General features: G+C 44.1%; 1 protein-coding gene and 1 non-coding gene across 3 annotated transcripts in view; both read right to left on the reverse strand.

Moving 5' to 3' along the window:
* Nucleotides 1–14,729, reverse strand: part of PITPNC1 (phosphatidylinositol transfer protein cytoplasmic 1) — a 218,491-nt gene that overhangs the window by 13,378 nt on the left and 190,384 nt on the right. For both annotated transcript variants that reach the window (XM_033090040.1, XM_033090041.1), the window contains exons 7-8: nt 6,860–7,015; nt 4,025–4,088 (exon numbers count right to left, since the gene is read on the reverse strand). In XM_033090040.1, coding sequence (XP_032945931.1) covers nt 4,025–4,088; nt 6,860–7,015 — 220 coding nt within the window. The remainder of the gene's footprint in view (nt 1–4,024; nt 4,089–6,859; nt 7,016–14,729) is intronic.
* Nucleotides 10,563–10,636, reverse strand: TRNAT-AGU (transfer RNA threonine (anticodon AGU)). Its single transcript has one exon. It is a non-coding gene; the product is annotated as a tRNA-Thr (tRNA).

The following is a 14,729-nucleotide window of genomic DNA, read 5'->3' on the forward strand; positions in this document are numbered from 1 at the left end:
GACCCCTTTGAAAATCTGATGGAAAGTTATGGGTTCTTACTCCAGAGAAACGAACATGATCACACACATAAAATGCTGTATAAGAGCCATGTCACTCATGTTCATATTTCAGGAAACCTGAGGCCGTTGGAAAATGCTGGCTTGGTGAACTCGACCGCTAATGCTAGTCCCCAAGCAGTCCTCTTCCTCCACACCTTGAGCTCGCTGCATCATTGTTGGGCCTGCTCTAGGGAGCCCAGAATGATAGCTGAGTCATGTTCATGAGGTAGATTCGTCTATACCAGCCAGAACTACACCCCATACGTTTTTCGAAGGATCAGGATTTCAAAGGTGTACGTATATGAGGTTCTGCTCAATCACAGCCTCCCTCTGGCAACCCCGTGTGTCTCGCTCAAAATACTGTCAGGCTGTGAAGCTAAACCATGCTTTTGTGAAGCTGGGCTGTCTATTTTTATCCACCTCCCCTCTCCCCCATCTTCTGAAATGTGCTGTTGTTGCTTCTCTGATTAGTGTTCCAGTCATGCAGGAGAGACCCAAGGCTCGTGGACAAAGACCAATCACGGCTTTGAAAGACAAACTCATCTCCTCCAACAGTGGAAATGGTTCTACTTTACCATGAACATGAACCGAATAACATCTGTTTAGGGAAATAGTTATGTGACAGCAAAATGCCAAAACTCAGAAAAGATACAAAATTAAAATCCTTGGGTAAGAAAAGATCGTCATCGTCTACAATGCCCCTTTCTTTGGGGGACTCTTAACTCAGCACTGGTGGTGGTGAGCCTATGTAGGGAGAAAAACATTCAGGGCTGCCATTGCGTAAGGGGTACAGTTTGTACACAGCAGGAACACACAGCCTGGGAGGTAAATGGGGCTAAAATTCAGCCCTAAGCCAAACGCACCTGCTGAGTCTGCCTAGAAGGGGCGCCTTTTTTCAATTCTCAAAAGGCAGCAGAGAATGGGCCCTAAAGACACCTACCATTCTTTAGCCAAACCGGTTTACGCTAAATTAAACTGTCCTTCCTTGTAATCTAATCTGCTTTACAGCCCATGCTGTAAACCAGAGGGCTTTAAACCTCAGCGAGCATCAGAATCATGGGGAAGACTTGTTAAAACACAGAGTGCGGGCCCGAACCTCAGAGCATCTGATTCAGGAGGTTTGGGGCGGGGCCTGAGAATCTGAATTTCCGGCAAGTAACCAGGGGATGCGGATGTTGCTGGTCCAGGGATTTCACTTTGAGAACCAGGCTGTAAGCGATTGGCAAGAGTTGTTTTTTTTTTTTTTTAAACTTTGGACCTTTTCCATATTTACTAATAAGAGCCTTACTGAGCCTAAAATAAGGTACTCAAAACTGAAGGGCTATCCTGGTAGGTACTTGGCTTCAGTAAAACCCATTTACCTGCACGGCCCAGTCTCCGGCGTAACCTGGAATAACAGGCTGAGAAGACACTCTGTGGGCAGGCCCATTTCCGTTCATTTGATTTGAGTGTCTGCATCTGTGTCATGAAGGAGCCACTGTTTTCCTGGCAAGCAGCTCGGCTGGGGGATGATGCCAGCAGTAATTTACATGAAATGGATGTGGTGGTTCTCAGCCCCCTTGCTGCGTGAAAAGGCTGCTTGTTTTGCTTGGGGCTAGGACTGTGTATACAAGGGGTGGAGACCTCCTCTGGGGAGTACAAGGCACCCTGACGATCTGTATCCACTAAGCCACATGCTGTTTTTCTGCACTCAGATACAGAAAAGGCTTTCTGTCAATAGACTCTTTGAGTTGTTTCCCTCTCCACCTAACCCATCCAAAGTAAATAGGTAGGTGTTCTCCTCTGAAAGGTCTTTAGGACTGGAGACCTGTTAGTTTCCTTTGATGCATTATTCTAGCTTTGGGCCGCTGTAATAGTCTGAGATTTTTCCTTTTTTTTTTTTTTTTTTTTTGGACTAAACGTCTTTAAGTTTCTTCCTTCCCCCTCTTGCCCCCTGGCTTGCTTGCGATAAAGAATAGACCCCATCCTCTCTACCCTAGTAGTTCACTTATTAGAACCCACCTATATTTTTTCCTTTTCTATATCCTGCCTCTACCCAAATCCTTTTTTCTGATTAACAGACTTGCAGTGTTTTGTCCTCTTAATGAGGCTACCCTGCTTGATGCTGCACTTTTTTTTTTTTTTTTTTTTTTAAGATTTTATTGGGGAAGGGGAATAGGACTTTATTGGGGAACAGTGTGTACTTCCAGGACATTTTTCCAAGTCAAGTTGTTGTCCTTTCAATCTTAGCTGTGGAGGGTGCCGTTCAGCTTCAAGTTGTTGTCCTTTCAGTCTTAGTTGTGGAGGGCACAGCTCAGCTCCAGGTCCAGTTGCCGTTGCTAGTTGCAGGGGGCGCAGCCCACCATCCCTTGCGGGAGTCGAGGAATTGAACTGGCAACCTTGTGGTGAGAGCCCACTGGCCCATGTGGGAATCGAACCGGCAGCCTTCGGAGTTAGGAGCACGGAGCTCTAACTGCCTGAGCCACCGGGCCGGCCCGATGCTGCACTTTCTAAAAAGCCCCCTCTGGCATTCTGACACTAGAGAGAAATCTACTGAAGTGCCCTGTGTCTTCTTGGTCCTGAAAGTGGCAGGCTTGTAACCAGGTCCCTGTTCACTTGCCAAACTTCTAATGAGTTTGAGCCTATCATTTTTTGAATATCTCTTTGATGTTGTCTTAGTGTTGATGGTAAGGAAACCATGAATTTGGAGGAGTCCAAGTTGAAACAGACCAGTAGCTCTTAACCTTTTTGGGGGTCTGTGCTCCCTCTAAGAATCTGAGGAAAGCTCCCCAGAAAAAAAACAACCAGAATTGGTTTCGGGGGAAGTCGTCACCAGAGACTTTCCCACCATGTATCCCAGGAAAGACAACCACACACAGACAAATCTTAGGGAAACAATGGGGTGAGCCAGCGCACTACCTGGGGTTGTGTGACAAGAAAGGACAATCTTTCAAAAGAATCTCTTCCAGAAGTTTGCATTTGGGCAAACCCAGGAAGATGCATTTGCTCTTCAGAAGATGCTGATCTGGGAAAACTGCGAAACAGTACAAAATGAAAAGCCCCACAGAACCATGTTTTTCTAAAGTGTGGTTCAGAAACAGCTAACAACTAATCACCATGGCTGTCTTGGCCCATTCAGTCCCATGTATCTTTTCACTTTAAATTCCATACCTTCTGCTCAGAAGAGGAAGAGAAGTGGTGGAACAATGACAGAAAAGCACCCAAATACAATCTAGGTTATACTCAGAACCGCTTCCGTGCGACTGAGGAAAAGGTCAAGGAGAAGGGCATTTCATTGGCTAATCAGATTGAATCCAAGCCTCCAATGGGGTGTGTCTGTTTCTAATTCTAGTGGAGGACACTAGCCTCTGAGGACTGACCCTGGGAATGGAGAGGACTTACGCAGACAAAACAACAGTGCTCAGGATTTGGGAAGGGAGGATGAAGAAAACCCTGTTCTCGTTGACTGGGAATGTGCAGAACTTGTGTAACTCTTCCAAAATCATGTAAACCAAACCAAAACAAAACAAATAGGCCAGAACAATAGCGTCAGGATACAGAGGCACCTATGGCCCACCTCTTAAATTCTTGCAGAATCCTTTTCTTTTTGGTAAGAGAGGGTTTCAAGTGATCTCCGAATCAAAGGACAGCTTTTACTTGATCTAATGCTTCAGACGGCTTTGATCTTGAAGTCTAATACAAATGAGGATGAGTTTGAAACCCATCCAACAGAGAATTCTGGCATCCTGTGTCTCACGTATGCAAGCATCAAGCATACTGAGGTTCGACTTAGTCCATAGCTAAATACTGTAGTTGTTAGATTAAGCCCCTTTTGTTACATTTTTCTTCATTATGTTCTGTGAACAGTGCTGTTTCCAATACAGGAAGCAGTAGCCCTGCCTCTGTTGTAGTCTTTCGAGGTAGCATTTGAAGCCTGATGGACTGAAAGCCTAAGTCAACATATTATGAAGTTGTTTCACGAGTTATTTTGAGGAGGTTGACTTACCATACCACTCGTCGACCCATGCAAAAGCCTGTCTATGTCCAATCAGCAGAATATCTCGGACCACCTAAAAAAGTGAAAGAAGGAGGTTGAAATAATACCATGTTTGATTAAAACAATCTAGAAAATAGATCGTTCCCAATTCTAGAAATCCTGACAGTTACCAATGTCTCCATCCCTCCGTCCATATGTGATAACAATTACAGGCTGACATACACAGACATTGTCCTTGCTCACCCTCAGCCCTTGCAATGGCGTTCTCGTACTTGCTGTAAGTTAATCCCCATCTTATTTGAAAGTCGGGCTGGAGGTGTGTACAGACCAATGACAAAGACTTGGCAGTCACGCAGCAATGACTGGAATGAATCTCTAGGCTAATCACTTTGAAACTTTTCTCTTTATTTGTTTACCTAAAACAGGTTCTACTTTTCACTTGTAGAAGGGTGTGTCCGTCTCACCTGTGTCAGGAGGTCATAAATGTCAGAACTTTCCTGGGCAGCAAGTCACTTCTAAGTAAAGGGCAATCAACACTCTTTCTTCTCTGATGAAATATCCTAAATATTAGTTATGTAACCAATTGAAGGTATAGGATACAAGATAAGTAAATATTTTTCTAGGCTTGACTTTCATGTAATTGAAGGGGGAGAATAAAACAAGTTTAGTCGACTGTTATTGAAAGAGGTGAAATAAGAGACCTGAACTAGAATCGAACATAATGGGAATGATAAGCCTGACTACAGACAAAAGGAATGAAATCATTTCTGATGGTGACACATAATGGCATCAGTAAACTAAGAAAAATAATACATATAGTTTGTGTGTGTGTAACGCTATTCGTGTGCTTTTATTTCATGGTATTCTTTTTTTTGTCCTCCATAAATGTGCCTTTCTACATTTCTTGTATACTCATGCCCTTCTTCCAGCATTCCCTTCTTTCTGCCAAACAAATCCAGCAGTTGTCAAAAACCTCTCGTGAAAGGTTCAAGAACGTTTCAATAAACGGAGGATTTTAATTCGGTGAATTTGCAGAAACAAGGGAAGCATTTATTAGGGAAGTATTTATTATGCCAGGACTGTGGATATCTAGTGAGGCTTAAGGAGGAAATATGTAATGAAAATAAGAAGCAACACGAAGCCATACACGCTTGAGTGCTGATTGTGTCAAATTCACGGAAATCCAAAGGACAGCATTGAGGCACCAATAAATATATTCTATTACATTAAGCACAACACAGCTGTCTGTTGGAAAGAAGAATTCAGTGATGTGCTAATGGCTTGCTTTCGAACATTTTTTCCCCCCTTAACTGTGAATAGATTCTTAAAAAACGAAGGTGTTCAGAGAAAGGCATCCCTGGCACTTCAAACCCACGCAAATGCTAGCCTCAGAAACTCATTAGCGACTCATGTACTAGAGCAGGTGTGTTTTGGGGGCGTTGATAGCACTTCATTATATTTGGAAATGGGCAATGGGAACGCCTATTACTAGAGTGTAATTCTTACAGGTGTTTTAAAGAAATGGAGTCTCAAAACTAGCTGAAGTCATCTGTGAGAAAAGAAACACCGAGCTTTGTGGCAATCTAAATATGCTTTGTGAGAGGGGGAAATAAAATGCATTGTGGTAGTGGCCCTAGTAAGAGATCGTTTTGGGTTTAAAAAAAAAAAAAAGAAGTCAAAGAAGGTACAGCCTGAGACAGACACAGAGCTGAAGCTGGAAAATATTAACTCTGGGAGCCCTGACTGTCTTCCTGCTTAATAATTGGGATACAGCAGGAAAACAGGAGGTCCTGGAACTTGACTTCTATGTATCTCACTCTTCTCCCACCTCTGGGTGAGCAGAATGGGTTCTGGAGCTCAGTAGAAGGTGGGCACATTTCTCTGTCTCAAATTTGTTCCGGAGTCCGCAACCATCATGAGCTCAAGTTCAGTCTATTCCTTGGGCCTGAATTCAAGATTTGCACATTTTATTGTCAATTGCCCCCTGTGGACAAATCCATCTAAGTAACAAAAAGCTCAGTGCATTAAGGTTACATTCCAGTGCTCCCAAAAGAATTTCAGAGAGCTATTTTCTTAAAATCAGTTTTTAAGTGGAAAAATAAACAGATATCCAGCCTATCTGGAATGCAGAGACAACTGGGTAGTATTTGTTTTTATGGAAACAGGAGGAGTTACAAAGAGCAAATGCTCGACATGGCATTTCCCATATTTTCCCCATGAGGACAGGAGTCATGTTAGAAACCCCTAAGAAACCTAAGTCAGTATCAAGTGAATTCCTGTTACAAAATTAACATGTTCAGCCAAAGTCGGTATACAACTGAAATCTTTGTTTTGAGGGTATAAGTAATTCTTTGATAACAGAAGCATTATATGTGCAGAAATGCTGGAAGTGTAGTTCTAATGGGAATACCGGGATTACTTGTTCTGTCTCTTGGGGAGTCCTCTACCTTCTACCTTAAGTGTCTACATTTGCAGGATCTTTTGAGTGAGAATCATCCTTGAGAGGGCTGCACACACACAGATAAGCCATGTGCTTCTGCCTGGGACCATGTACCAAGTGTGGAACTAGGTGCCAAAGGGAGAAATGTGTCTTGAAAGCCGAACTTCCCTCATATACTCACCCGGTAGACAATGGAGGTCACAGAATAAGAGATGAAGTGTAAAACTTCTATCAGTGGAAGAAAATTAAACCCATAGGTAAAACACATTTTCATGAAAACAGAGTGTTCTAGATGTAGTTAACCTCATGCTGGCCCAGCACTTGTGTTGAACCTCACACACACCAGCTTACAATTATGACAATTACTTTGTCCGCAGCTCAGTACCTGCTGCCAGTTCACTTACCTTGTGTACAAATTGTTCCACTCTGGTCTGAAGCCCCCAGACCTCGAACTTCACGGTCACCAGCTTGTAGGAACACATGATGGGCTGGTGACTATCTCTCCAGCCTTCCCTTAACTGTCCCCGTCCTGTCTTCTCTGACTTGAAGTGTTTAGGATCCTGGAAAAAATATATCAAAGAAATGGTAACTTAAAAGTTCAGCCATCATTGTCATGCAATAAGTGACGTGAATAAGTGAAGCTAAGTGAAAGAAGCAAGTCATCAAGACCACACTGTACAATTCCACTTACATGAAATATCCAGACTAGGCAAATCTATGGAGAGAGAAAGTAGATTAGCAGCCTAAGGCTGGGGGAGAGGGATGACCTGGGGAATGACTGCTATGGAAACAGTTTCTTTCGGGGGTGATAAAAATGTCTGAAATTAGATTTACGGTGATTGGCTCACAGCTCTCTAAATGTGCTAAAAACCACTGAACTGTACACTTTAAATGGGTGAACTCTATGGTATGTAAATGATGTATCAATAAAACTGTGAAAAATACATAAATGCAACACAAAAGATGCCATATGCTACCTCAGTAGGACTTTCCAGGGTGTGCACCGGCTCTGGGTTTGCTGATACTCCTGCATAAAGTAATATTATAATAGTCATTATTCTAAGCACACTGCGGACTCGATACAGAACCAGGTTTCACAGTACGCTCTCCCTTGACGCGATTTCTTTGTCCTGACGGGTATGGGAGGGCATCAGCTTTGTGTCTGGTAGGTGTGGTCTGTGTGAGGTTGCAGAGAACTTCCCTCCACTCAGAGAACCGACTCTACTCTCCTCGGATGATCTCTGTTCCCTGACCTGCCACGAGGATCCCTCCTCATTTGCATCAGTTGTAGGAAGACGGTGGGCCGGGGGGGGGGGGGGTAGCAAGGGACCAGGGTGGGACACATATATAATTAACAGAATACGAAATTGACAAAAGAAACCCTGGAAGTGGGGAGGAGAATGAAAAGGAAAGGTAGAATCAGTAACCCCAAGGTATTATGTGCTTCTGTGAACTGAGGGGATGCTGATCTTGAGTATAGGGAGCATTTTTGAATCTTTGGTATCAACTTGTTTTTATCTCCTGAACCAACCCAGAAACTGCCACTGAAATAACATGCTCAGCTCTGGAAAGATAATAATTTAATAACATGAAACATGAAAAAGGCATAAGCATAGGGTCTGGCCCATACCAAGTGCTCCACAAATATAAACCATTACTGCACGTCTCAAGGCAGTCAAGGAAGATGTTGAGTAACATGTCCAATCTTACAGTTCAGGGCAGACAGCACCCTGGGATCACTGGTAAACGATGTGACGTTTAGGGCCATGGGACTAATTCCTGCCTGCCCTGTGTTTCTATACCATATAATGCCATTAAGAATAGAAAGAGAAGACCAATAAACCAAGAGATGCATCAAGAGGGAGACAGACTATGGTAGTTAATCTCCAAAGATGGCAACCATCAATTCCACCCCTCACGGTGCTGCCTTGCTGTTCCTCTCACTAGGAGGTGGAGGCTATTGGCCTTCTCCTTGAATCTAGACTGGCCTTAACTTGCTTTTACCAATGCAGTGGCAGAAGAGACACTGTGTCAGTTCAGGTCATTAAGGGGAGATTGAAGCTGGAATCCTGCCACAATGTAAAAAGTCTGGTTTGATTATCCTGAGACCACCACGCTGGTCCAGGCTAGCCATGTGGAGGACCATATGGAGAGATGCTCACCCACTGCCACTGAGAAGCCAGGTATGTGAGTGAAAAAGCCACCTTCAACATTTTGGACCAAGCATACTCCATGAGGAACAGAAATCTGCCCAGCTAAGCCCAGTCAAGATTTCAGAATTGTGAGAAATTGTGCTCTGTGGTTGTTTTAAGCCACTGAATTCTGGGGTGGATTGTTGCTTAGCAAGAGCTACTGCAGATGTATCAAGTGAATCATAAAACATGTGCAACAGCTAGATCACCAAAGAGGAAGATGATGAATGCCACTTTGTCCTTTCACAGAACATACCAAAAGTTCACACAATAAGCCACATGCCTGAAAGTTATCAACAAGGACATTTATAGTTGCCAAGCAGTTCTTGTTGAGTTAAAACACAGGACAGCTGGAGCTGAAGGGGAAAGCTGGCTCTTTTCCCCATGTGCCCGTGGACCTTCCCACAAGAGGCAAATGATGAGGAGAATATTCAGCATGTTGGACAACTAACACGAGGCTCAAAAGATATGGCTGTGGCCGACCGGAATATGCCTAGGTAAGCCCTCAAAAGCCTGAGAGGAGGGTGTCCCAGTTGGGTTAGCAAGTAGGTGAACAAAGGATAGTCACGGAGACAAAAAGCAGAGGAAAGCAAGAGGTCATAGCTCCTGGCAACCCAGATGTGGAGGAGACAAAGGACCCAGCGAACAGAGTGATGCGAACAGGTACCAGAGGTAAGAAAATGAAATGAAAGCTAGGACCATGGCCTGACCTGCCTTTGCGCCTTTCAGATGCTGTGTCGTGTGCAGGAGAGAGGCCTGAAGATGGAGACCCCCGGGCTAAATGGCTGCACCCCACTCTTCCCTCCCAGGACACGTCTCTGATTCATGGACTAGCCTCAGCTTGTTTCTTCAGCCGACCCCTACTGAATTTGAAACGATATCTAATCCAGAATTTTTGTGTACGTTCCAGACTTCTCAAGAATAAAGCAAGCCTCTGAAATATTAACTGTGGAAAACTGGCGGATTGCATTTCCAAAGCAGTTAAGAATTGGGGGGCCTCACAGCAAGCTTCAGTTCTGAATCAAACCTGAAAAGGACGGCCTGCACAGTGAAAACTATGGAGATGCTGAAAGCCACGTGTGGCTCCAGATCGCGCCACAGAATTATAAAATTATATTAGGCTATTGCAAAATAAGGTTTTAGGGGACAGCTCGATGGGAATGAGAAATGTACTGTATTTTCAAAATGCAGAATAGTACTTTTAAGATGGAAGTGGTAATTCAGTTTCATGTCCTCGATGTTATGAGTAAGGACACTGAGGCCTAAGAGAAACGAAATATTTTGCCCCCAAACCACAGGCATTTGGTAACTGGTCAGGGTCTAGAATCCCAGCCTCCCCTCCTTCAAGCTCAATGTTCTTTCCACTACATTTCCTTTTAATATTAAACAGCGAAAGGGTGTTTTTGTGGTAACCAGATGCCAAAGAAGCAATTAAAAATTGGGCTTTTTATGGCAACAGTGTGTTGATTTTTTGCAAGTCTGGTCTCATATTTACAGCTGCTGATTTCATTTAGTAAATCTCAGACATGGCCTATAATTAGGGATGCACTTTCAAAGAGCTGGAGGGAGGTAAGGGAAAAGGATTTACCAGAGGACTCCTTTAATCAAAACTCAAGATCAGAAATGAACATCCAACTGAATGCCTTTGAATGAAGATGAGAGAAAAAAATCTAACCTTATCTGAAATTCTGGTTGCAAACTTTTCTAACTTTTTCTGTTCAGACCTCATCTCTGCTATTCCTCCTCCCAAAACCCCATTACCCATTCCTCTTAAAAGCATTTTCTTCAACTTTCATTTTCTCACTTGAGTTGGTGAACATAAATCTCTAAGTGGCTCATTTACACATTCATTGACCTTTCTTACAACCATTGACTTTTTCTTTTTCTTTTTTTTTAAGGAAGGCGCAACTCACAGTGGCCCATGCAGGGATTGAACCGGCAACCTTGGTGTTACTAGCACCACGCTCTAACCAACTCAGCTAACCGGCCACCCCTTACATTTTTTTATTTTAAAAATTTCTGATTTGTGTTTCTACGGCTATTATAATATTTTGGTCAAACTCTGCTATATCACTTATACCATTCTTTATAAAATAATTGGATTGTTTCACATTTTAATCTTTCATTTCCAAGTTTCCCTTTTTGAAAATGAGATTTATAAACTTCCACCTTCATCACTGATGCTACAAATCCCCTGGGCCTTCCCACATTTTGGTTTCAGGGTTTGGCCTATTTTAAAAGGACATAAAGTTTGACCTGTGTGACCGAGAGATTATACATCTTAAAACCCCTGCTGGAACCCAACCCAGTGCAATCAGAAAATACAGTGCAAAGTTCTCTGTAGTGGGTTACATGGTGACCCCCAGAAAGGTACGTCCTAGTCCTCACCCCCAGTACCTATGGATGTGACCTTACTGGGGAGAAAAGGTCGTTGCAGATGTAATGAAACTGAGGATCTCGAGATGAGATCATCCTAGATTAAGAGGGAAGGCCCTAAATCCAATGACAAATACCCTTGTGAGAAACAGAAATGGAGAAGACACAGAGAGGAGGCCACGTGAAGCCAGAGGCAGAGAGAATGGAGTTATGTAGCCATAAACCAGGGGCTCAGCAGAGGCGGAAAGAGGCAGGGAAGGAGCCTCATCTTGATTTAGGACTTCTGGCCTCCAGAACTGTGACAGAAACCTCTGGGGATGAGGAGCAAGGTTAAGCCCCCAACCCCCGTGCTTCTGACATAATTAGTCTTGATGGGGTTTGAGATTCCAGCTTTCCCAAAGCTCCCCATGTGATCTGAATGTACAGCCAAGGTTAAACCACGGCTTTAAGGAGCACATATCATCTCTGTTCTAGATGAGGAACCTGAAGTTCACAGATGATCACTGACTTTTCCAGTCCTCCGGAATTTAAGCTCAGGGCTGCCGGACTCGCAGACTGGGGCTCCGAGTCCTCTACCCTGTGGACTGATGTTCCCTTCTGAAATTCTGGCACGCTCTGTCTGAGGAGAGTCAGTGCTTCATCGGCAGGATGGTGTTAATGGTAACTCCCTTGTGGGGTAGTTGCAAGGCTTAAATTGGATAATGCAGGCAATGTCCTCAGTCCAACGCTCAGCAGATGCCATGAGATCCACAGGAGACATCCCAGAGAGATAAGCAGCATGTGATACAGAAACATCCCTTAAAGATACTGGAATGCAATTTCCTCAAATCTCATTAAGCTCCTCAAAAGAAGGCAGCAGGAATATCCGAAGTGCTGTAGGATGATTATTATTTTATTGTTATCCTGTGGTCGAGTGTATAGAAAAGTGCTGATGAGCGCGAATAAAAATATGGCTGCCAACCATCGTGCAGGTGTCCTTATGCCAGTGAAAGGCTGGGCGGGTACTTCCATTTTCTGTAAGCTGTCACCTGTAAGGTGTCCATAGGAAGGGTGGTGCAAGAAATCCTGAGAGAAGGGTTCCTGCTTATTGGATGCTATGACTAGATTCTGGGCCAAAAACAAGAGATAGTCCTGTCTCAGAACCAATTCTTTGTCTTATGTTTCAGTGGCAGGTTCCAAGTTGACACAGCAGAGGGCAAAGCGGATTGCCCTACTGTCAGGTGCTCCCTCAAGGAAGTGTTTTATCGGAACCACACGGTAGCACACGCAGAGCTGGTCCCAGCCAAGCTGGGGACTTCCCTGGTGGGCACACCCTGGGCAGCCATCTTCCAACCGCAGGATGGGTCAGCATTCAAGTCAGACAGGCTTCGAGCATCGCAGGGGTTACTTAAAAGAAGAGCTGAGAGCTACAGACAAGAGCAATCCTTTCCTTCCAGTAACCCTCCAAGCGAGGGTATGGCTTTCCTCTAATGGGGAACAGTATTAGATTGCTGGGGCCGCAGTAACAAAATACCACCAACTGGGTGTCTTAAACACCAGAAATGGATTGTCTCACAGGCCTGGAGGCTAGAAGTCTGAGATCAAGGCGTGGGCAGGGCTGGTTCCCTCCGAGGGCTGTAAATAATTGGTTCCATACCTCTTTGCTAGCTTCTGGTTGTTTGGCTTGCTAATAACTCTGGTGTTCCTGGGTGTATCGAGGCACACTCCAGTCACATGGCATTCTTCCTGTGTCTCACACTGTCTTCCCTTGTGCATGTCCATCTCTGTGTCTAAATTTCTCCCTTATTTAAGGGCACCAGTCACGTTGCATTAAGGCCCACTCAACCTCCTGCTTTTGACTTGATTACCTCTGTAAAGGCCCTATTTTCAAATTAGGTCACACTGTCAGGTACTAGGGGTTAGGACTTCAACATATCTTTTTCTTTCGGGTGTGGGAGGGGGCCGGGTGGGGATACAGTTCAACCTATAACACCGAGTCAGAAAGGTTTTCACAAGGGAAATCTTCCAGATTCCCCTGTAACTCTCCCATGGCTTGCTGGGTCATGGAGCACCGAACCTCACACTGGGTAGTTGCAGCTGGTTCTGCTGCGTGATGTGGAAGTTCTCTGAAAGCAATACTTTTGCCTCGAGGGCTCTGCCCAGCAACTGGCTGTCTGGGAATGTGCCAGGTTGCAAGTTCTTCTGGCTGGGGTCTTCTCAATTCATCCACAGTGACAGCGCTGGCTCCAGATCCAGTTGGAACTCCCCAGGCTCGGCAGATGGCAAACTGGACCTTTGTAGTTAAAGCTCATCTGTATGGATGGAGGTGGGTTGGTGCTAGGAGTGTCTCCCTGGGGCCAGACTGGCCTCACTGGCCACCTCTTCTGGACAGGCATGTTTTTTATAGAAAGCTCCTTCTCCACAGGGTTGGGCACACTTTCAAGCCTCATCCATCTTGCACTTGGACAAAGTAAAACAGAGGTGACGCTAGGGGCTCCTTTCTTAGTGCAGCCCATGTGACACTGTCCCTGTGTTTGTTAGAATCAGTCTCACATCTGGGAGGTGCAAGGAGCAGCTCCTAGGAGACCTTGGCCTGGCTGGAGTGTGGCTTACATCTCAGAGGCAATATTATTAGCTGACTTTCACTGAGATATAAAGTCTCTGTGATTAATTACGCTTTCAATTTGAACCACAAAGGACCATATCCAACAAGGGCTTGCCCTGTTAATTGAAATGAGAAGTTTTTGATAAATGTTAAATGAAAAAGGGCTAAGTAGAAACTGGCTAGCAATTGCTACATTATGTAACTATAATGTTCAGCCCTAAAATAGGGATGAACTAACAACCGATACCAGATTTTTTCCCCTGCATTCTGGAACTTTTCTTGAAGACTCCAAGGTGTTACAGATATTATTCTCATTCCCCTCCAAAGAATGGCTATTTCAACCAGGTAAAATTTCACCCTGACTTTAGACCAAAATTTCTTGACCTTGAACCCTAAAAGGGATATACATAAAAATTAAGGAGTTTTCAAAGAAGCTAGTCCCAACAGACTTCATATTAAAGGATCCCATTCATATGAAATGTCCAGAACAGGGAAATCTAGAGACAGAAATATTAGTGGTTGCCTAGGGCTGGGGTGAGGTGGCTTGCGGGGGTGTCGGGGGGGAGAACAGTGCAGTAACAGCTAAAGCATTCAGGGTTCCTTTCAGGGGTGATGAACATATTTTAAATTTGTGGTGATGGTTGCTCATATCTGTGAATATGCTAAAATCTATTGAGTTCTACACTTTAAATAAGGGTGAATTTTATGATATATGAACTATATCTCAATAAAGCTGTTAAAAAAATAAGCAAACAGAACTAAGGGGCTTTCAGAGAGTGCTTGAGAACTGACCTAAAACTCTCCTTAAAAGGTCAATTGCTATAAATCAGCTAAAAAAAAAAAAAAAAAAAAAGCCCAAACTGCCCTAAATGCAAATCGTAGCCAGAAGCAGCCAATTTTTGCTTCGTTAGCAGTAAATACCTAAAGTGCTATTTTTAAAGCATTTGCTCTTGGCACTAGAGTGTACCACAAACACTGAGTGATTTGTGCTATTCCTCTGCAAAATGCCTCTCTTAAAGGAGCTTGACTCCAAGGTGCATCTGACTCGTACAAAGGCAGAGAACAAGGTGGTTGTGGTGGGGGTATTGCTTTGGTGTGTGTTCTGAGCCCTTCTCAGTTATA

Source organism: Rhinolophus ferrumequinum, chromosome 21 (assembly GCF_004115265.2).
Source record: "Rhinolophus ferrumequinum isolate MPI-CBG mRhiFer1 chromosome 21, mRhiFer1_v1.p, whole genome shotgun sequence".
In the NCBI taxonomy this organism is placed as follows: domain Eukaryota; kingdom Metazoa; phylum Chordata; class Mammalia; order Chiroptera; family Rhinolophidae; genus Rhinolophus; species Rhinolophus ferrumequinum.